We start from the raw sequence: 22,515 nt of genomic DNA on the forward strand, positions 1-22,515 counted from the left end.
CCTACTGAAGGTTATGATACTTACTTGAAGGGAAAGGGTAGTATCAATGTAGGAAATTTCATGGCTGGGGATATAGTTGAGGAATTAGGGGGACAGAGGGGTAAGAAGGTCATGAGTCATAATGATCTAAGCCCTCTAAATAAGCTACTGTTCAATTTGGTGAAAATGACTATTCTGCCTAGGACTTCTAAGAAGGGGGAGGCATGCTTAATGGATATGGTTGTAATCTTCTGCATTTCAAAGAAGATTAAGGTGAAATTTCCTTCTTTGATGTATCAGCATCTAGCTCATTGTGTTCCAAGTAGGACAAAAGTAGGGTATGGAGCCATTTTGTCTACTGTTTTTGAAAACGCATGAGTGGTTTTAAAAGGAAAATATGGGGCTTTGAATGAGAAGCCAGAAAATGTGATCAATGAGGAAACCCTTGCTGGGTTAAGTCTGGAAGTAGTACAGGGAAAAATTCAGAAATTAGATAAAGGAGAGAAAAAGAAAGAGAAAGTTACAGGGAAGAGGAAGGAAAAGGCTATGTCAGAACAGCCTGTAAGGAAGAGTAGGAGGATTTCTGCCAGTAGTGTTCCTCAAACTAGCATGGAACAACCACTGGAATTGGATGTCGAGGAGAATATCCTTGAAGGGCAAGTTGCTGAGTTGGCTGACAGAATGGAGAGGGTAGAGAGTCAAATGAAGGACTCTGCTAGAAAACTTCATGTGCTGACACTTGAAAAATTGGTCCAGGAGCAGGGGAAGGAGTTGAAGGAACTCAAGAGAATGATGCTCAATCAGACCAAGGACCTTCAAGAACAGAAGGAGTTCCAGGAGAAAGAACTTCACAAGGCTCTACAGGAACAGAAGGAGGAGTTCCTAGTGAAGCTCAAGGGGGTTGAAGAAAAGTTGGAGGCCTCTACAAAGCAAACAAAGGAGGACTTCAACAAGATTCTGGATTTTCTTGAAACCTAGCCTACCCCATCTCAAAATCAGCCTAACCCACCTCCAAATCAGCCTAGCTTTTTCTCTCACTGTCTTAGTTATGAACATATTTAATTTTCGTTTTTAAGTATTTGAACAATTGATTTTGATTGTAAATTTTTAAAATTGTTCATCTGGATGTTAAATATTTTGGTTTATGGAATGAATAGTTGGAACTCTGCTTATACTAGTGTGTTTTTGTATGTTTTGAACACTTGTGCTGAAGAGTAGATCTTACTTGAGGTTGTTTAGCAGCGCTGCCTTTAGTTTCCCACACTCGATGAATTACTTGTGGAGCTGTTGGTGGATGTTTCATAAACTTGAAAATACAGGACTTTTTCATAATGCCAAAATGGGGAAAAGAAGAAGCAAACATAGAGGCTGAAGTTGTTCTGGGTTCCAGTTGAGAAAGTATCATAACTTTCTCAGTTTAGTTTACTTAGCTTACTTTTCGTTTTTGTTTTATTTATGTTGTATGTTTATTATTTTCTGTCAATAAAATTAAAATACAAAAATACGACCTTTTATTTTGTTTTAACTTTCTCAAGAGTTTGCTTAAGTTTGTCATCATCAAAAAGGGGGAAATTGTTGATGTTTAAAGGTTTTGATGATGAGGAACTTAAGTTACAGCAAACTCATCTCATAAAGACTTTTCAAGTGTTTGTGCAGCCTAGGTGAAATTGATCTTGGAGATGGAAGAAGTAACTAAAGCTGAGAAGACTTGAAGGAGTTCTTTATCAAGAAAGTTATTCAATATAAAAGAAGAGTTCCCTAACAGGAACTGAGTTCCCTCACAGGAACGTTCCTTCACAGGAACTTGAAGATTGCTGACTAAGATCTTTGGAGGAACTTAGTAAGTGTGGAGTCCAAGTAAACCTACCAGAACAAGAGTACAGCGCAGCAATGTTTTAGTTAACATTTTATCTTCTAGATTCATTGTTAAATATGTTAAGTAGGATATGCATGAAACTTATTAGAAGCGTGACAGTTAGCTTGGCAAATAAATTAAAATCGAAAAAGATAAAAGATAGAAATCGGAAAATAATTTTCTTTAAATATTTATCTCTTAAAAACAGTTTGTTAAAAAGATATTATGCTTTTTAATTCAATATTTCTATCTTATTTTCTAAAAAGATTTTCTTCAAAGGATTTAATTAAAAAACCGTGTTTTAAGATAAGTTAAGTTTTACTTATTTATCTTTATGTAAACCTACTGTTTATACAGGTAATACTCGTATAAATAGTAGAGAATAACATGAGCCTAGGTTTTTGTGAGTTTTATGCGTGAAGAATTTACAAAGCTATAGTCGTGTAAGTTTGCCAAGCTTGTTATACTGTCATATTAGTTTCGGGTTTCATGCATAGCTTGCCTATCATATACTAGGTGTTAATTCTTGTATTTGGTTTTGGGTTTATTGGGGTGAGAGTATTTTTATCATTGCATACAGAGAGAGCTTCTGGTGAGAAGGGGGAAGATCTGTACTTAGGGTGTACGAGTGAGTTTGAGTGTGGGACTCAAACTGGGTAGAACAAGGTGTTGTTCTGTAGCAAGTTCATTCTGGAACTTGAGAGTAGAGGCTGAATTATAATAGGTTGTAACTTGGTGTTTGCCCTATTATAGTGGAATTATTTGTGTTTGAAATCCCTAAGGTAGGGTCGAGGTTTTACTTCTAGTTGGGCACTAGAAGGTTTCCTCGTAAAATCTGTGTGCATCGCAAGTTCCTATTTTGTTCTGTTTTATATTTGCAAAATTATTATTTAGGAACTCAACTACAATTCACCTCCCCCCCCCTCTTGTAGTGTTCATCTCAATTAACATATACGATTAGGGACAAGGAAAGTAGGGAGCCACCAACAAATATTTAAGGAACTTGTAAACCGTTCACGGATCATAAAAGGCAACCACGAATAAAGGGACAACGATAGGCAAAAACGATTGACCCGTGAAGGTTACACCCCATTCATAATCTATGAGATTACTAACTCCATATGGTTCGGAACCACAAAAGGAGGATTGAGGATGATGGTACAAAGTGAGTCATGGAGTCACATTCGCCCGTATTGGCCTCTACTCGATTCTTATTGTGAAAAGTGATTCCTGCGATCTCAAAGGCATACAAACAAAATATTCAATTTACTTCAAACTATTATTATGCTAAATTGGTTTAATATTAATGCAACACATAATTCTAAAATATCGTAATCATTTGATTAAACAACAAGATTAAAAAAGAACCTAAACCGGTCGTCCAAATTATCTTATTATGCGTGATTTTCAATTACATGTTCCCTTTAACATGCAATATGGTGATCAATAAATATAATAAATAAACATTAATATTGAAAGCAATTTAACAATAAATCCAACAATATAAAATCGATAGAAAAATAACAGAAATAAAAGGAACATAATTCTTACTTTGATTCTGTTTGCTTGCAACTATAAAATAATAAACACGATAGTAAATTCATGGAAAAATAATAACTAAATTAAATAGAGTTGATTTGGGACCAAACTCTCAAACAGTTCTACCTTTTACGCCTTGGCTTAAGTACAGAACCTCGGGTAAAGTATAGACTCCTTGGAGTGCTTGAAGAAGGAATTTTGAAAGAAGAAGGGTAGGCTAGTGTGTAGGCTAGAGCATATAAGAGAGAAAAAGAGAGTTAATTCATGCCCCGTACATCAAAAATGAGGGGGTATTTATAGGGAAAATGAGTAGAGGGAACACACGGAACCCTGAAAAGATAAAAACCCTAAAAAATAGCACCGCAACACGGTGCCAGGCACCGTCAGACGGGGCAAACTCCCGTGACACGGGGAAAAACAGAGTGGCGCGGGAAATAATTAGGTTATGGGAGATAAAACGCGTAAAGGGTTTACACAGAAAAGACACGGAGTTGCCCCCTGGAACCGTGTCATGGGAATGCACACCGTGGCGGGGCTTTGAGCCCCGTGACGTGGTGCTTATTGCCGTGACACAAGAAACTGTGCGTCCATTTTTCCGTCTAAATTCATTTCTACCGTAATTTCGCTCAGCCTTTTTAAGTGCTAATTGATAATTTTGGGCCATTTCTGATTTAATATTTATTAATTGGGCCAAAATAATAAAAATAAATAAAATAAAAAGGTTTGGGCCAAAATAATAAATAAAACAAAAAAGGTTTGGGCTAAAATTAAAAATAAATTATGCTTTGACTAAACATCAAGACTGATCCATGGATTATTAAAAACTGATTTTAATTAAATATAATTTTTTAAGGACTTTCGGGATTAAATACTAAACCCGACCAATAATGGCGATGAAATATTTTTCATCATCGGGTTTGGTTTCGGGGAGACATTTTTAGGTGTCTACAGTAGTAGTAGTAGTAGTAGTAGTAGTAGTAGTAGTAGTAGTAGTAGTAGTAGTAGTAGTAGTAGCAGTAGTAGTAGTAGTAGTAGTAGTAGTAGTAGTAGTAGTAGTAGTAGCAGTAGCAGTAGCAGTAGCAGTAGCAGTAGCAGTAGCAGTAGCAGTAGCAGTAGCAGTAGCAGTAGCAGTAGCAGTAGCAGTAGCAGTAGCAGCAGTAGCAGTAGCAGCAGCAGTAGCAGCAGCAGTAGCAGCAGTAGTAGCAGCAGTAGGTAGCAGGAGCAGCAGCAGTAGCAGCAGCAGTAGCAGCAGTAGGTAGCAGTAGCAGCAGTAGGTAGCAGGAGCAGCAGCAGCAGCAGTAGCAGTATGCTCTGCTCTGCTAGGCTCGGCTCGGCTATGCTTTGCTATCCTAAAATCTACTCTGCTCTGCTAACCCCTGCTCTGCTCTTCCTAGAAGCTCAAAAGAACAGGGCCTGAGTGTGATTCATCATTAATAGATCAGATAAATAAGCAGCAAGAAAAATTATGTGAAATATTATATTCAACAAATCCTTTAAAACATTGGGAAAAAGATAAGGCATGTGCTAAGATAACTCTAACAAATTCTAATAAGATTATTAGAGTAAGATAAATGGTCTATACCTACCAAGATATACAGGAATTTGATGAACAAATAAAAGAATTGTTGAATTAAAAGCTAATTAGGAATAGCAAGAGTCCTCATAATAGTCCAGCATTCATGGTAAGAAATCATGCAAAAGAAAAAAGAGGTAAAGCTAGAATGGTCATTAATTATAAGCAGCTAAATGACAATACTATTTTTAATGGCTATTATATTCCTAATAAAACTGTGTTATTTAATAGAATACAAGGAGCCACATGGTTTTCTAAGATGGATTGTAAGAGTAATTATTGGAAAATAAAAATGGAAGAAGAGAGTATTCCATTAACTGTATTTAGTGTCCCTCAAGGGCATTATTAATGGTTAGTAATGCCTTTTGGATTAAAAAATGCTCAACAAATATTTCAGAGAAGAATGGATAATATTTTTAGAGAACTTAATCATTGTTTTTGGTCTATATAGATGATATCCTAATATTCTCAAAAGATTTAGAACAACATAAGAATGATCTTAAAGCAGTAACTCAAAAATGTGCAGAGCATAGTATAATCCTTGGAAAGGATAAAGTGTTTATGCTAAACAAGAAATTGAGTTTCTAGGATTAGAAATTAAAGCAGGACAAATAATATTGCAAAAGTATATTTTGGAAAAATTAAAAAATTCCCAGATAAAATTGAAGATAGAAAACAACTAGAAAGATTTCTAGGATGTTTAACCTATATATGCTTCTGATTTCATAAAAAATCTTGTTTTATTAAGAAAACCATTACAGCAAAAACTCAAGAAAGAAATAACTTGGAACTGGAAGGAAAGTGATTCCAAAATTGTTAAAGATTTAAAAGCTATGTGTAAAGATCTTTCTATATTAACATTACCTACTAGTGAAGATGATTTAATCCTTAATTAAAACAGATGCTAGTAATGAGCACTGGAATGCTGTGTTAAAAATCAAAGAAGGAGAAAGACTTTGCAGATATAGCAGTGGAAGTTTTAATAAAGCTGAGTTAAATTATCCTACGATGCAAAAGGAAATCCTTGCAGTTATTTGAGAGATAGAGAAGTTCTTAATCTTCTTAGCCCCTAAACAGTTCTTAAATAGAACATATTGCAAAGGCATACTCGATTTTATTAAAAAAGAATTTGTCTAATATGCAAGCGCAAGGGAGACTCCTGCGTTGGCAATTATGGCTTAATCAATTATCTTTTACTGTTAAACATATATAGGGATCAAAGAATTCTTTAGCCGATAGTCTAATCAGAGAATTGACTAATGGAGAAGAAGCACAAGACATCAGAAAAAACCTTCTGCCCATCAACTAATAAAGATGGAGGCAGAGAGAAAAACTCTTATTGAAGAAACTGATGAAGCTATGGAGCGGGTTTCACCCTCCACTTGGGCCTTGATGGAGACCATGATTGTTTCATCAAAAAGAAGATCTCAAAATGGTTTAATTAAAATTTGTCATGTAGCAGTTCGAAGATTCCTATGTACAAAGTGATGGTCATTATCTTGAGACTCACTCCTGATATTCATGATATAATACTAAATAAAATAAAAAATAACAATTTTAGGTTCTGGTATGATCTAGTTGTATCAAGGTCATACAAGATGTATGATGTCTATGATATATGGGGAAGTAGAATAATATTCAACATCAATTCAAGAGTTGATACTGTGTCAATTCATCCACATTCACTGGAATGGATGGCACCATATGTAGTGGAGCACTACAGAGTTTATGATTATGGGATGGTTCATAGTATTGTACCATTTCCTGATATTAATACTACGTTCTTTGAGAAACTCACGAAATTCCAAAAGTATTTTTTAAGAGAATTTATGAAGCAACAAGATATAAAGGAAGAGTTGAGCAAGTCCAAGTGCAACGTGCAAACATTGAAATGGTTGAAGGAAAAATTAACTCTCCACATTTCCTGATTATGTTTGAAGACGTTCATCGCAAATTCAAAGATCCAATCTGTATCTAGCAGAGGCGAGTAAAAGATCCTACGGAGGCAAGAGCTTATGGATTTTTCTATATTGCTCAGTGTCTTAACCAGTTCATAGCGTTAAAAGAAGAACCACTAGTCATAATACATGTGGGAAATACTACTATAGTAGCACCATAATGGTTAAGAAATTATTTAGAAGAAGGAGTATTACATGGTGAATCAGTGTATGATTATCTCGAACAAGTTGAAGTTGGGAGATATTTATCCTTAGAGGGAAAAGGGCACTTATTGGAGATCTTTGTCACATGGGATGAATCCTATGCTGCTAAATGTGTGATGGATCTAGGTATAGAAGAAGACAACCAAATGTATGTCCATTATGAAGACAGTAAGGACAACAAATGTGGTCTACAAGATATGATGGAGTCCTGAGCCTATACCAACAATTATGTATTATGCTTTTACTATTGTAGCACGTTTTATTTGTTTAAAGAATCTTTAGAAAAGTAGTGAACAATATTCACTTGCTGAGTCATGATTTTCTGTAAGCCATAGAAAGTGTCGGTGACTTTTGTGAGCCTTCCCCTATATAAAAGGCATTAGGCAAAGAAGTGAAGGTAGAGTTGGAAGAGTTAGCAAGAGAATTGCTCTGAAATCATTAGGGAGTCTTCTAGAGAAAAATACTCAACTTAAGAGACATATTCGGTTCTTCATCTCTCTTAAAGTAGAGAAAACTCTAGTTCAGCTTATGTTTGTTTAAGCTTTTCAGTTTGTGTGTTTGTTGTAATATCTGAGTGTTGTAATCCTTTCAAATTAAATAAAAGTTTCGTTCAAGAAGGGAACATTATCCCCTTGAACCTTATATATCAAATGAGTTATCTTTCTGTTTAAGAAGTTCCATCATAAATACAGTAAGGATTGTTTAATTAGAGATTACGATCTAAGGTATGAAACGAATTAGATCTGTGCCGAGCCCGATCTAAGGAAGACATGGTTGGGGTTAACTACCTTGGTAAAGCCGGAAGCTCAGAACGTCGGAGGTTCCATTGTCGACTAAATTCAGGTATTGGTCAAAACTCTCTAATTAAAGAATTATTATTGCGAAGCATGGTGAGCTGTTAAATTATTATAATAATCCATTTCGATGTATAAGTAGTAGCGTAGTGATAACTAGTACCAATAAAAGTCATTTAAGTAATTATAAGATCGAATTATAGTAAAAATCTGTGTATTATTAAAACTGTTATTTTATAAGGTGTTGTTATTAATTTATCAAATACTGTTATTAATTCATTAAGTACTATTATTTACCCTAAATAAAATATATTATAAAAAAAAGCTGACTTTACTTGGTATTGGGCGAGGTGACCTATACCGGGTAGCGGTCCATCATTCGGTCATTGACATTCCCCTTCATTTGCCAAACCTTAAACCCGAGTCCAGTCCATTACCTTCCCCTTTCATCTTTCCCCCTCCCTGCTTCCTGCTTCCCCCGGTGCAGAATTCTTTTCTCGAAGTTCAAAAGGTTGATAGGAGCAATCACTTCCAAAACACAAATGGCGTCTTCAGCAGCCACCAGAGACTTACAGCGCGACCTAGAATCCAAAGCCAACGATCTTCGCAAACTCCAAAAAGGCAAACTCTTACTCTCTAATATTCTCGTATATTCATCTAATTTAATCTTAGTTTTCTCCTTAAATGTATTATTTTTCTGAAAAATCAGATATTGCTAAAAATCATGAAATCCGAAAGAAATACACCGTTCAGCTTGGCGAAAATGAGCTCGTTCTCAAGGTATTTTACTAGTATACTGATTTTATATGATATTTGTTGTGAATTTGGGTTTTATATATTAATTGGCTTGAAAAATTTGTTGATGAATTTGGTATAGGAGTTGGATTTGTTGAGTGAAGATGCGAATGTGTACAAATTGATAGGTCCAGTTTTAGTTAAGCAGGATTTGGCAGAAGCAAATGCTAATGTGCGCAAGAGGATTGAGTATATTTCTGCTGAATTGTATGTGCTCTTTTCTTTTATCATTGAAATTTTATGCTCTTTTCGGGTTTTTGTTCTATAATTATTGAGTTGATGTATAATAGAGTTGAATATAGAATGCTGTATTGCACTATTGCTAGTCGAGTTGTGCTTGCTGCATTCTTTGTGTTTTTCTTTTTTTGGTCATGCTCGATTACAAATTGGGTAATATGAAATGTCAATACGCGTGTGTTAACATCATAACTATCAATCTAGCTATGGTGGGAGTTGAGTCCTAATACTATAAAAATAAACAAATTTCTGAAATGGCTTTGCATGACATTTAACAGAAGCCTTGTTAATTTTTCTCTTTAAAGGAAACTTTTTGTTATTCATAAACATTCCAGTAAGTGTTTGATTGAAGAGTTTTATTTCGGAACCAAGATTGTGGATTCGTTCTCTTTGTAGTTTTCATTATGTTTTGCAAGAATAACCATGACTAGTGATTAAGGAATCAGTAGACTATATTTTTTTTAGATAACAAAGGTTATGCAAATGTCATTTGTGGCAAATTCAAAAGCACCACAGACATATTTGAGAAGGAGGGCGAATGAATCAATGAAAATGTATCAAAAGGCACGCCCAAGGCATGTCTAGGCGTTAGGCAATTAGGGTAGAGCGCCATTTTAGCTCTACGCAAGGTGCATTCAAAGAGGTGCCTGAGGCGCACATAGGCAAATCTCTTTAATTGTCTAATATTGCACACCTTGCTTCAAAGAGGTACACCAAGGCGCAACAGGACTTTCATCGCCTCATCTGCACCTTGAGCCTTTTTTTACATTGATATGCGGATGCTCCCTCAGTTCCTTTCATGTGCAAACCGTGCATGTTTATATGTTTCCCATCACCCCCTTTTATCCAATTTGCACGTGCTACATTTGATTTTATTTCTAATGTTGCTTGAATATTCTTCAACATTAAGAAAGTGTATGTCTATGGAGTATGGATTCCTCATAATTGATCCAATTGCTAATAATAATTCTTTCAAAGCAAACCAAAGATTTACAGTTCAAAAGGAAGATAAACAGAAGACTGATATAATTAACAAGAAGGATAAACTTAACCAATGCACATGTTAAAAATATGTTGATGCACCACATATGCTATAATGTTTAACCCACTGTAGTCTGAGAAAGGTAGGAGAAATTTTCCTATCGAATACTATATATATATATGTACTCTCTTATGTGGTGTTTATCTATTTCCATTTGTATTTCAGGAAACGTCTTGATGCTACCCTACAAGATATGGAAGACAAGCAAAATAGCAAGAAGGAGGGGGTATGTATTTTAATCAGTCGATTTTCTCTTTTTAATACATTTGAAAGTCTTATATCTTGTCATTGTAGTGCCTTATTATAGCAGGCTTGCAATCACCATAAACTTAAGGATTTATTGAAACCTCTGAGTAACATTTTGGAGGCTTAGAGTCTTAGACGTACTAGAAGCTTTAGCCTCCTATCCATTGATGATTGGGACATGCTCAATGTCTCAGTAGGATACATCATGGATGTACCCTGGTAGGATATAATGGAACTGGTTATAAGTGGGTAAGTTGAAAACAGGTATATTGCTAGAAGCTTAAAGGATGGGCAATGGGGTGTTCTCCTCACTTTGCTTAAAACAAATGGAGGAGAAACTTTTTGAGCATCATTCATAAGGGTTAGTATCTATCTGAGGATACTTTTTGACCCGTTACTTGTAACTGTTTCGGAGTATTTGCAAGTTCTTGTATATTAGTGACTATAGATGGAGGAACTATGGCAACTACCAGGGGATCAAATGAATTTGGGTTCTATTTTAATTAGAAAGTGTGTAATGGATTGAGCATAAGGGAAGGGCACATTAGAAATTGTCACCGCAGGTAGCTTGAGTAACAAGAAGAGGAGAATTCGCCCATAAATCGAGGAGTTTAGGGAAAAACAATATTATAATGTATATTGATATAAGTTTTATATTGTTAGCTTTTTCTTAGTGAATGTGTCTGGCCACTTAAGCTGGTATTGTGTGCTCTATTTAGCAATTTAATTACATCAAATCTCTTCTTCTTTATTTCTATTATTTCTGTTTATGATTCCAATAACAAAGTGAACGGAAAGTCTTAAGGTTTTATAGTCATGTCATCACTCATCATTATTGTCATTATTCATTATAGTATTTAAATATCTTTTGCAATTTAAGGCTTAAAAAATCAGAGTCTTGTGTGCACTCCACTGTATCTATGTCATAAAGTATTTATTTAGGAGATGGTAGATTTTCTTTTGGCATAGTTGGGACCTTGGGTCAGAGACTTAATTTGTTGCTTCAGAAAATGTGTCATAAGCATGAGTTAACGTGGTATGTATCTGGCTCATATGAATATGATAAGAGATTTTTTTATTCCCTGGAAGGATGTCTGCATGATCCTCTTTGGAATTAGTCCTCTTTGGCTAGATACTCCATATGCACAAATATCTATTGGTGGAACATTTCAATGACGAGTTGGGTTCCAACCCCTCTAATTTCTTTTCCCAGTATACAATGTATTATATTTAGTTGAATAAAAAAACATGAGAAGAAAGTTAGCAATTTGGTTTAGTGCTTTTTTCAGGCTGAAAAAGTTGGCATAATGATAAAACTAACTTGAGTATAATTAATAGTCAAAGTGTTAAAATGTTGGCCTCTCTATGCTATATTTATGTCATTTCTTCTATGCATGATTGGGTTTTTTTTGGAGCAGAAGAATACATATTTATTATTCTATTTATTTATTTTGCTTTCTTTTGAGTTGGAAACAATAAAACATGTCGCCCTTATGGTTTTACTTATGAATAAACTTTCATGATATTTTTTATGCAGAGACTTAAGTTTACATTTTCAAGACCATTGTTATGAGAGGGACTAAGGATTCTAGGTAAAAGATTTTACATTAACAAGCCCAGTATCTAATGTAGGTTGGAGCTATTCCATTTTCAAGACCTTTGTTTGGAGCTATTCTATTAGGATAGAATTTCACATTGATGAAGCTAGTATCTGATGCCCAAGATTTTGCTAAAATCCATTTTTATTGGCATACATGAGTCTTAGTAGAAGACAATATATTACACCAAGTGTGGGTAGATGACAATATCTTAACCATGAGCTGGTGAATGGTGCTGGTAGAAAAAAGAGGAAGGGTTTTGTTCTCAAATATGACTTTAGCAAAGCATATGATATGGTGGTTGATGTTATTAGTGAAATGATGAGTAAGATGAGTGCTGGCATTTTTTCAGAGACACTTGGGTTTGTGTCTAGATTTAGTCTAAAGCATCAGAATAGTGCAGATCATAGGATTGTAGGATATGAGATATCTGTTTGGGGTTGGTAGCTGTTTTATGCATTCATACTACCTTTCTAATCAACTTTAGTGTTTGAAATCCTTATTAAGACATTTGCTAAGAAAGTTCAAAGGGGTATGGCAGGGAGTATTTTAAATAATTTCAGTATTCTCGTGTTCAACTCTTTGTAAAATGTCCTCAAGTTTCTCACCATTCTACTTCTCCTAAATTTAGCTTTTCTTACATGCCGTGATTTAGATGTCCTCATGCCACTTCTTTGGCTAGATTGGCATCCTATCTAAGAGTTGTACTGGAAGTGGTGATGATTGATTAGGAAAATGCCAAAGTAGTGGTATATACGTAAATCTGTTTCATCACCATTTTCTTTTGGTAGGACATATTTCTCAAAAACTTATAATCAACTTTTTCTCTCTTAGTTATCCTCTTTTATACTTCTATCATTATATAGGATAATTTATTTCTGAGGAAGTTTGTTGCCTTTTTGGATGTGAAAAATTGGCATCATAAATAAATTATTTCTGTATGTAAATTTTATTGACCTATTTTGGCTATGTCTCTCTCATTGGGGAAGCAGTTTGATATATGTGACTAACTTATATAAATTTTAACTCTTCTTAAAATTACTTTAGGCTCAATTGTTCTTGTGATGAGCCAAATTGGGATCTGCAAGGGTTTGGGGGTGGGGTGGGGTGGGTGGAGCAGACATATAGATCATTGGTGAGGATGCACTGATGTGTGGTGGGAGGGGGGAGGCTTTGTAGTTCTAAGGAGGAGGGTTGCTGGAGCATACAAATTCATCATAGATAAATTGTTTCTGTAATCTACTTTTTGTGACCTATGCTGGTTATGTGTCTTTTCAGTGGGAAAAAAGCTGGATGTATGTGAATAACAATAACTTATAAAGGATTTAAATCTTCTAGGAAAATAGCAAAGTTGTCTCTTTCCTTTTAGGCTGAAGTGATCTTCTCAGGGGCCAAATTGGGATTTGCAATGGTTTTGGGCTCCATAGTTTTCACAACACTTGACTTCACGAGCTACTGATTTGTATATTAATGGTATTTAGGGTATATTAATATTTAGCTTATAGTTATCAAATAAATGTGTGCCAGAGCTATAAGGGACATAGGATTTTATTTAAGTAGTATAGATTTTAGAGAAGTTGCATGCTAGTTCTTATTCCTCAAGAATAGGGCTTTCATGTGACTAAAAAGATCGTGTTTTATTGCAATTAGGAAACCTAGTACTCTAGTACGATTAATATACCTATATAAAGGGCCGTAGGATGTTAAAATGTGTGTGTGTGAGATTGTGATTAATAAAGTATAAAGCTTTGTGATAAAACTTATGAGAGTAGGTGAGATGCTTATTCGCTTACAATTTGTTTGGATAAAGAAAGGGGAAGGAAAAGAAGGGGAGGGAGGAGAACAGGAGGGGAGGGAAAGGAAGGGGAGGGAAGAATGGTGAGTTTTCCTTCCAAATCTCTCCATATTGTTGGAGGGATCAATTTCCTACAATTTAATCATTCCATTTCTCTCCCTTCCAATTCCCTCCCTTCCTCATTTGCTATCCAAATGAATGATACTCCATTTCTCTTCCCTTCCTTTCCCTCCATTTCCTTCAATTCAAACACACTGTTAGCAATTCTAGTTTGGTTTATAGTTTGAACGTGTGTTCAAATCCATTTGTTTAGGTCAATTTGATTCTAAATTAGTGCCCTAGATTTTGTGAAGTCCATTTGACGTAGAATCATATCAGCTATGTTGGATTCTGTTCTGCAACCTCCATTGTTGTCTTGGTTCAGCATTGTGGTACTCAATGAGTCAGCCTTCACAAAATGTTTTCCTACTACAGATTTCTGTAGACATTTAATGGGATTGGAAGGCTCTATGAGTCTGAAATACTTTTCAGTTTCTCTGAATTTTATACTTGCTTTTCAGGACTCTTATCGTTCTCATTCATTTTTTATATTGATGGCTGTATCATTCAAAAGGGGATTTAGTAGATTTTTTCCCTTCTAAAATCTTGCTTTATTATCCAAAAGCTACTATTTGCCAATTCAATGTAATTCACCCCTTTCAGGGTCAGAACTTTTAAATTGTATACTAATACCTTTGTTTTTTTTAGTTTGCTCGTATGTTCATTTTGACACAATTAACACACACCCCTTTGACTTTTTTAAAAAATAGCTATTTACGTAAATGCAAGGAAAACTAGTCATGTCTGGGGTTCATCTTGATAAATTCTTTTAAAGTATTAATTTTACTTATAGATAATTATAGATTATTAATATTTAAAGATGTGCGTTGACAAACGTGATAGTCACACCGATTGAACAAAAAGAAAATAAAAAATTATTAATAGTTTACTTTTTATTTCTTTCTATCTTTGGGATCCTCATAATGTTTTGTAAATTCTTTTGTATATATATTGTTGTGTGATGTGACAAATGGGAGAAAGGGGGGTTGAAGAAGGGAGATTATTTGTTGAAGTGTTATATTCTGTTAGTTACATTAATCATTTACTTTCATTTGCATAACTGTTTTTGTATAAATTTCAGCAACACTTTTGTCATCAATATCAAAATATTAAGGGTCTAATTACCCACTATTTTGGATTTCCTTTAAAGCAGAATATAATGGTTTGATTGTCCATATAATATTACAACATTAGTTTGTGTTTTATATCCACTTTAGTGTTTTTATTATTATTATTATTATTATTGTTATTGTTATTGTTATTGTTATTGTTATTGTTATTGTTATTGTTATTGTTATTGTTATTGTTATTGTTATTGTTATTATTATTATTATTATTATTGTCTATCTGACTGCGGGTTGTAAATATCTTAAACTGTCATTTGTTTGGGTGACTTGTTCAATTTGGAGCTTTGTTGTATTTGGCTAGTGATGTCATTAAACTTGATTTGCTTGTGGAACTTATTATTTATTTTCCAATTTTAAATCCTTTCAAATCTTCCTCCATAATTCTAGCTTAGAATTCATTGTAAGCTTTCTTTTTTTCCACATATTTTATTTGCAAATGGCACGTGAAGTGGCAAGACATTAGACTGACTCGTTCATTTTATGGAAGTTCTGCAAGAGATAAGTCAGAGTTGCCTCCTTAAGTTTCCTTCTAATCATTGCTCTATCATGCATATCTGATGCAGAGCGCAAGAACAGAAAGTTATTGGACGTTCAAGATTAATGGAAACAGTTTCTTAATCTAGGAAATTTAGAATATCAGTAGTCCTTAATTTCTTTTTTAAAATCAGGTTCCAAGTAGCTTACTACTTTATATATTTTAGTTAGGGATTATCGATTTAACTTGAAGATTCTCTATTTTATGGACCTTATAATCCGTAATACAACTACGTCATGAACAATGACATTGTTGAATTGGAAACTTTTAGGTAACACAAGGCTAATAGTATTTGTATGCATATTAATTCATCTCTTTTAAGATGCCTTTAACAGATATAGGTTTTTTTTTTTTTTTTTTTTTTTTTTTTTTTTTTTTTTTTTTTTTTGGTGACAAAACTAGTGGTAGCTTTTAGCTGGTGAGCAGCACAGTAGCATGTGTCAACTAGTAGCGGGTAAAGGTTAGCTATTAGAGTAGCTATTGAGTATTAGTGTTTGGTAAAAGTAGTTGTTTGAATATTAAAATTTCAAAAAAACATATACTATAGCTGTTAAAAAGTAACTATACATTTTCAAATTCTAATTGCTACCTTTGGAATGCTAATATAATTTACATTTGAAAAACGCTACCTTCACCATTAACCACTACTCAAACTGCTACCCTATTCTTATTGTTTCTAAGTAGTGTTTAGACCTAGTCAAAGCGCCATCTGCTACCTGAAATGCTACCGCCAAATAGGACCTGAATAGAATGCTTTCTTGCTTTTGGGTGGTTTATTTTTTTTGTCTCTTTCCTGCAATTGCTGGTTATCATCTTTAACAGATATGATTAGAAGTCTGCATTCTCAATTGATTAAACGTCCTGGACATTATCCTTTACTCCATGGACCCTGGACACATGTTTTTCATTGCCCTTGAATCCTGGACTTCTTGCAGTGTCCAGAAATACAGAATTGCTGGATGTGATGACTCTAGGCCCTCTCCGTGCCTTTTCCATAGGTTAGGTTTTTTAATCAGTGGCTGCATTGATGCTGCAGGATAGATGACTTAAACTGTAAAGCATGCCCACATGTTCTATATCTGTAAATGTTTCATCAATATGTGGTCTCCTTCCACCAGTTGGTGGGGACCTGCTGCAGTCAGTTTTGACTCTTTGCCTTTCATATTACAATTGCAGTAATCAAGGACTATTATTTGGGAAAGATTCCAGCATCAATGAAGAACAGATAAAAGAGGGAAGATTGGGGGGGGGGGGGGGGGAATATTAGGATGATTTGTGGCAGTGAGACACATTCATAGGTGTGTGTGTGAGGCTTAACCTTGTGAACATCAGTGCTGAAAGCTAAAGGGCTTGACCCTGTGAAGCATGATCACATAATGTTCATAAATGAAATCCATTGGCATTGTTTCAATCACATAGTTGGTGGGAATCTTCTGCTTTCCTTTTAGATTAATCATCCTCCATAATAATATAACAGTAATCAAAGAACTTTGGGTCTTTCTTTATGGGAAGATAGCTAAAACAATGAGTCATCACCTATTTAATGGTTTGTCAAAGGTGGATGTTATTAATCTTATTATTATGATTCTGGTTAGAAAAGGATCTTAATAACTACTTTGGATTTTCTCTCCTCTTCTTAATATTAGGATGACTTGTGGCAGTGAGACACATTCATAGGTGTGTGTGTGAGGCTTAACCTTGTGAACATCAGTGCTGAAAGCTAAAGGGCTTGACCCTGTGAAGCATGATCACTTAATGTTCATAAATGAAATCCATTGGCATTGTTTCAATCACATAGTTGGTGGGAATCTTCTGCTTTCCTTTTAGATTAATCATCCTCCATAATAATATAACAGTAATCAAAGAACTTTGGGTCTTTCTTTATGGGAAGATAGCTAAAACAATGAGTCATCACCTATTTAATGGTTTGTCAAAGGTGGATGTTATTAATCTTATTATTATGATTCTGGTTAGAAAAGGATCTTAATAACTACTTTGGATTTTCTCTCCTCTTCTTAATATTAGGATGATTTGTGGCAGTGAGACACATTCATAGGTGTGTGTGTGAGGCTTAACCTTGTGAACATCAGTGCTGAAAGCTAAAGGGCTTGACCCTGTGAAGCATGATCACATAATGTTCATAAATGAAATCCATTGGCATTGTTTCAATCACATAGTTGGTGGGAATCTTCTGCTTTCCTTTTAGATTAATCATCCTCCATAATAATATAACAGTAATCAAAGAACTTTGGGTCTTTCTTTATGGGAAGATAGCTAAAACAATGAGTCATCACCTATTTAATGGTTTGTCAAAGGTGGATGTTATTAATCTTATTATTATGATTCTGGTTAGAAAAGGATCTTAATAACTACTTTGGATTTTCTCTCCTCTTCTCTCTTTGATAAAGACTGTTAGATGTAGGCACTAGACCCTTAAAATATGCTTGTCTAGGATCTCTATCTCTCTCCTCTTTGTGTCTCACTCACTCAAGTCATTTTTTTTTAATTCTAACTCAGAGAAGTTGGGCTTTGTTTTCCAGCTGGTATCTTTGCTATTTCTGAAGTACTTAAAAATCCATTCCACCTTTTTTTTTTCCGCTCGTTCTATCACCTACTCAAGGCAATGACATCAATTTAACTTATGATTCAGTCTCTCTGGAGTCATGAACTGCCTAATTCCATCTGAAATCCCCATTCATGAGTTGGTTGGATTTTTTTGGCTTTAGTGTTGTTGACATCATAATACAGTCTTCTCTCTTTGCTTAGGAAGGAACTTTCTTTGTTCTATTGTTATGCTTCTGGTGCATATATTGTAGGTAATAATGCGCTAGAAAGATAGAAGTCTTCTTCTGAAAGAAGGCTGAGGTCCCTTTCAGCTTGATTGGTTATGTGAAATAATTTGCATGTAAAGGAAGGGAATGGAAGAGAAGGGAAGAGATTTGAAGGGAACAGGATTGGCATTTCTTCCCTTAAAAGAAGGCTTAGGTCCCTTTCAGCTTGATTGGTTATGTGAAATAGTTTGCATGTAAAGGAAGGCAATGGAAGAGAAGGGAAGAGATTTGAAGGGAACAGGATTAGCATTTCTTCCCTTTGGTTGAGTTATTAAGAATTGAGAGGAATAGGTTATTTGTTTTGCTTGTTATGTATGAATTAAAGACCTTCATGAAGGAACTTTCCTAGCAATATTTTGGCCCACTTCCCATGTGCATACATTTGCATTAACCTGGAGAATATATCCCATGTGAATAAATTATCATCATCCATAAATTAATATCACCAATTCCTTTCAATGGAAGAAGCTATCAATCTATTTATTCCGAAATGAATGTCTAATTCAGTAGGCTCTATTACTCACATGCTTTAATGTTGCTACTTTTAACATGTATAAGGGGACAAGAAATGATGTATTTGATTTTGTTCCCAGCTTCCCACTGAGTGTGATGACAATAATATATGGAGTCTATAATGTTCATTGGTTTAGGGTATCTGAAGCGACTCTCTCCTTATGGTTTGGGAGCAAACCTTTGACATTTAATTTTGTGAATATAAATTGTCACATAAGCTGATTCAAACAGCGAATGAACATAGTTTTACTTTGTAATAATCTAGAAAACAGTTCTGCTAGAAAGAAGCCCCTAAGTCAATCATCTTGGCTGAAGGTGATTAAATCAGGTCCATCAGGGTCAGTCTTTCTTGCTTTGAGCTCTTAATGGCTGCTCACATAGATCCTCAGATGATGACCTTTCTTCTGGAAAGTACGAAAAAGTGCTTTTGTTTGCCATAAGCTGCTTGCACCAGATCTCCTGCTACTAATATATTATGCTACTTATCCTATCCGAGGGTTTGCAGCTAATGTTGGACTTAATGACGGGCTGGATTTGCATTTGAGACTGGAAAGAGAGAAACAAAAGTAAAGATTATGTTATTAAGACAAGGATCAAGGATCAGGGTGTGCTTGTTTTTCTGTTATTTTTTTTTTCATGCAGCATCTAGGATGCTTGTTAGTTAGCTCTGCAATCAGTCCATTTGGCTACTAATTTATGCACTGATGTAATTCAAACATGGTGTTTGGTTATTCTCTTGGCACTTGTAGCTTATCAACCTAATATCACATGGTTTATGATTCCTGAAATATACATAATTTAGCCAGTAATGAGATATTGTTCCAAGGTTACATTTAGGAAGCTATTAATTCTCTTCTGAGATAATCATTACTTATTGGCATCTCTGACGTTCTATCTGGTTATTCTATCACTTGTAGATAATGAAGGTTCAGCAAAAAATTCAAGCTCTTCAAGCTGGGAAGGCCAAGGCATAATTACTCAGCAGGTTGAAGTCTTTATTCAAAGTAACCTATTTCCTATTTACCTGTTTTTTTTTAAAAAAAAAAAAATAATAAAAATGTCTTTTTATTGTTGAGTGTTTACGTATTGGATTGTTGCTATTCCAAGTTTTGGTATTTTTGCGAGGTCTATAGAAAGCCTGTGTGAACAGTATGTTCATCTTTTTAATAGGAGTCAGTGACTGTATACTAGGCTACTGGCGTTAAACTAACTTCTTAGAGGCTTACAAGTAAGAAACCATTTTTTCACTGTGAGAAAGTGCTGCATCCACAGCCAAAGGATGCAAAAACATAATCATCCCATTTGGTATTGCGTGTAAAACTTATTGTCTATTTTGAAATGAGCATTTCTTTTGAAATGCTGGATTTAGCACGTCATTTGTTTGTAAATCCTAAGAATCTGGTATTGGATTTGAGCTAAATCCAAAGAATCTGGTTTAACAAGGCCAGGATTTGAGCTAAATCCAAAGAAACTGGTTTAACAAGGCCAAAAAAAAAAAAAAAAAAAAAAAAAAAAAAAAAAAAAAATTGAAATCCAGTAATCCATTTTTACTTGTATCATTTAGAATTCTGATATTCACTTGTATTTTATTGTCTTACATATCTTCTATCATCCCTTCTAGTATATTGTCATTCACCAGTCACCTCTAGCTCGCTCTATCTACTATCATATATAATTATATATCCATCATCAACGGCCATTGTTAAACCTTTCCTTCTTCTCTGTCTACAACATTACAGCAACATATTATCTACAGAGTAATCATTCTAGTCATCTTCAACGACTAACACTTCCTACTTTGACCTAGAATCAATTCATATAGGTTATTAACTAAATTTACTGAATGCTGAACTACAGATCTAATCAACTCCCTCAGGTTTCATTCTTTGATTATAAATTTATTAATATTATAATTCTATATACTCTTTATAATTGGTAATTTTACATTTCACTCATTTTCCAAACATGGTGATTGTATCTGAATTTCTGGTACTCAAAATCCTACACTTTCACAAAGATCATGATTGAAATTAAATGTTAGAATATCAATTTTCAGGAATTGAAATCAAATCTGGATTTCGAAACCTTACATCAAGCCAATTGGTTTCCATCCTCACGAAGCACCACGTGGCAGATGTTCTGCCTACATCGAATGTAACTCGTAAAATGATTGGCAGTTTGAATACTTGAATGTTTGGTGCCTTTGTTTTCCATTCATGATAATCTATGCAGCCAGTGTGAATCAAAATTGGTCATCCTGTTATTGTATGTAAAGCATATTCTTCATGGGGTTACATCATCTGTCAGCTCATTTGACATCCATTTACATGCTCCTTCCTTATCTTCCCTTATCCCAAAACACATCAAGAATGTTGTTATAAAAGGCTGGCACACGATTTGGCCGTGCAGTACAATTATCATGGACAAGCACTTGCTCAGTTGTTCCACTTCCAGACTAGGTAGCATTCGAATGGCTATTGTGAAATGTGAAAATCTGATAAGTTGTTTTGAGTTAAGAGAGAAGCAATGATACTCCCTTTGTTCCTAAATACTTGCAATACTTGAATTTAGTGAGTAACATTGTGTACAAGGAAAGAATAAACAAACGTGCAACTAGGTTATTGGAAATTGTTTATGAAAAAGAAAATTTAAAAATTGCAAGGGTTTGCGGGAGTGATGTGATTAACAAATTAATGCATTGTTGCAAGTCATGTGATTAACAGTTTGTTTGGATAAAGAAAGGGGAAGGAAAAGAAGGGGAGGGAGGAGAAGAAGAGGGGAGGGAAAGGAAGGGGAGGGAAGAATGGTAAACGTACATACTTCGTGTTAATTGTGACTTGAAATCTAGTGCAATGACAAAGGGTTGACTACAAACACATAAATCTCTCAATCTAGAAATGATCTTGAGGTGATTTAAATTGGAGGTGATAACTTGTTTTAAGAGTTTTTTAACGATAGATCATATGCCAATTCTAATAAGAAACGAGAATATTATGGTCGTTTTATGAAAGACTATCAAAGCTGGGATAGGGACACAGACGTGCCCCTACATAGCACGCCCATGCCTAGTCGAATGAGACGTTTTTGCTTCCTATTTTTTGGGTTTATTTATGATGGCTACCAATGATATTTCTTGGGGAATAATTTAGGGTTTCATTTGGGTTTTAATATATTATATAAAGAGTCGTTGGGTGGACAGTTAGAAGTGCTAAATATTGATTGATTAGCCTAGTCAATTCAAGCCGTTGTTTAACTCCACTTTTGAGAGATTTTGTGAGATTGAGAGTGTTGTATCTCCTTTTGTTATCTTTCTTGTTTATCCTCCATGAAATCTAAGAACAAAATAATATCCCTTACCTTGTGAATGTAGGTCATTTTAATCGAACCACGTTTATCTGTGTGTTCATTTTATTTATTTATTTATTTTTGACAAGTTATTTATTTTATACTTTATTTCTCAAATTTATGTTTTATACATTGTTGTCTATGTTATGCACATATTAAACCCATAACCTAAATCAATCAATCCTTGTCTATTTTCTAACACTTTGAGTTTACGTCCAATGGGCAGCGGTATTAGATGCTCTTTTAACGTGAGAAAATAAGCAAATATCAAACCACTTTCTATCGACTCTAATATCATCATAGATTCATAGATGACATAAATTGGGGAGAAGCCACACACGTTCGAGGAGATATTCTTAATCTGGAAAACAGTATTACCTACATTTGTAAGTTAAACTGTGATTTTGATGTACACTTATTTTTATTTGTAACCGCTTACATCTTACTTTG

The 22,515-nt window shown here is 34.6% G+C and overlaps 2 protein-coding genes across 3 annotated transcripts; both read left to right on the top strand.

Annotated features, from left to right (window-relative positions):
• Positions 1 to 525: 525 nt before the first annotated feature.
• LOC110698331 lies at positions 526 to 957 on the top strand. The gene has a single exon (XM_021875743.1). The coding sequence runs from the start codon at positions 526 to 528 to the stop codon at positions 955 to 957; it is 432 nt and encodes a 143-aa protein (XP_021731435.1).
• Positions 958 to 8,253: 7,296 nt separating this feature from the next.
• LOC110698316 (prefoldin subunit 6-like) lies at positions 8,254 to 21,375 on the top strand. Of its 2 annotated transcripts, XM_021875728.1 has the most exons (6): positions 8,254 to 8,523; positions 8,612 to 8,682; positions 8,780 to 8,904; positions 10,142 to 10,202; positions 19,638 to 19,705; positions 20,777 to 21,375. In XM_021875728.1, exons 1-5 carry the CDS (start codon positions 8,445 to 8,447, stop codon positions 19,692 to 19,694), a joined length of 393 nt encoding a protein of 130 aa, XP_021731420.1. In that variant the 5' UTR covers positions 8,254 to 8,444; the 3' UTR covers positions 19,695 to 19,705; positions 20,777 to 21,375. The 2 variants fall into 2 exon arrangements, with proteins under 2 accessions (XP_021731420.1, XP_021731419.1); XM_021875727.1 differs by lacking the exon at positions 20,777 to 21,375 and having other exon boundaries at positions 8,257 to 8,523; positions 19,638 to 20,096.
• The last annotated feature ends 1,140 nt before the right edge of the window (positions 21,376 to 22,515 follow it).

Source organism: Chenopodium quinoa, unplaced genomic scaffold, assembly GCF_001683475.1.
Source record: "Chenopodium quinoa cultivar QQ74 unplaced genomic scaffold, ASM168347v1, whole genome shotgun sequence".
Taxonomy (NCBI): Eukaryota; Viridiplantae; Streptophyta; class Magnoliopsida; order Caryophyllales; family Amaranthaceae; genus Chenopodium; species Chenopodium quinoa.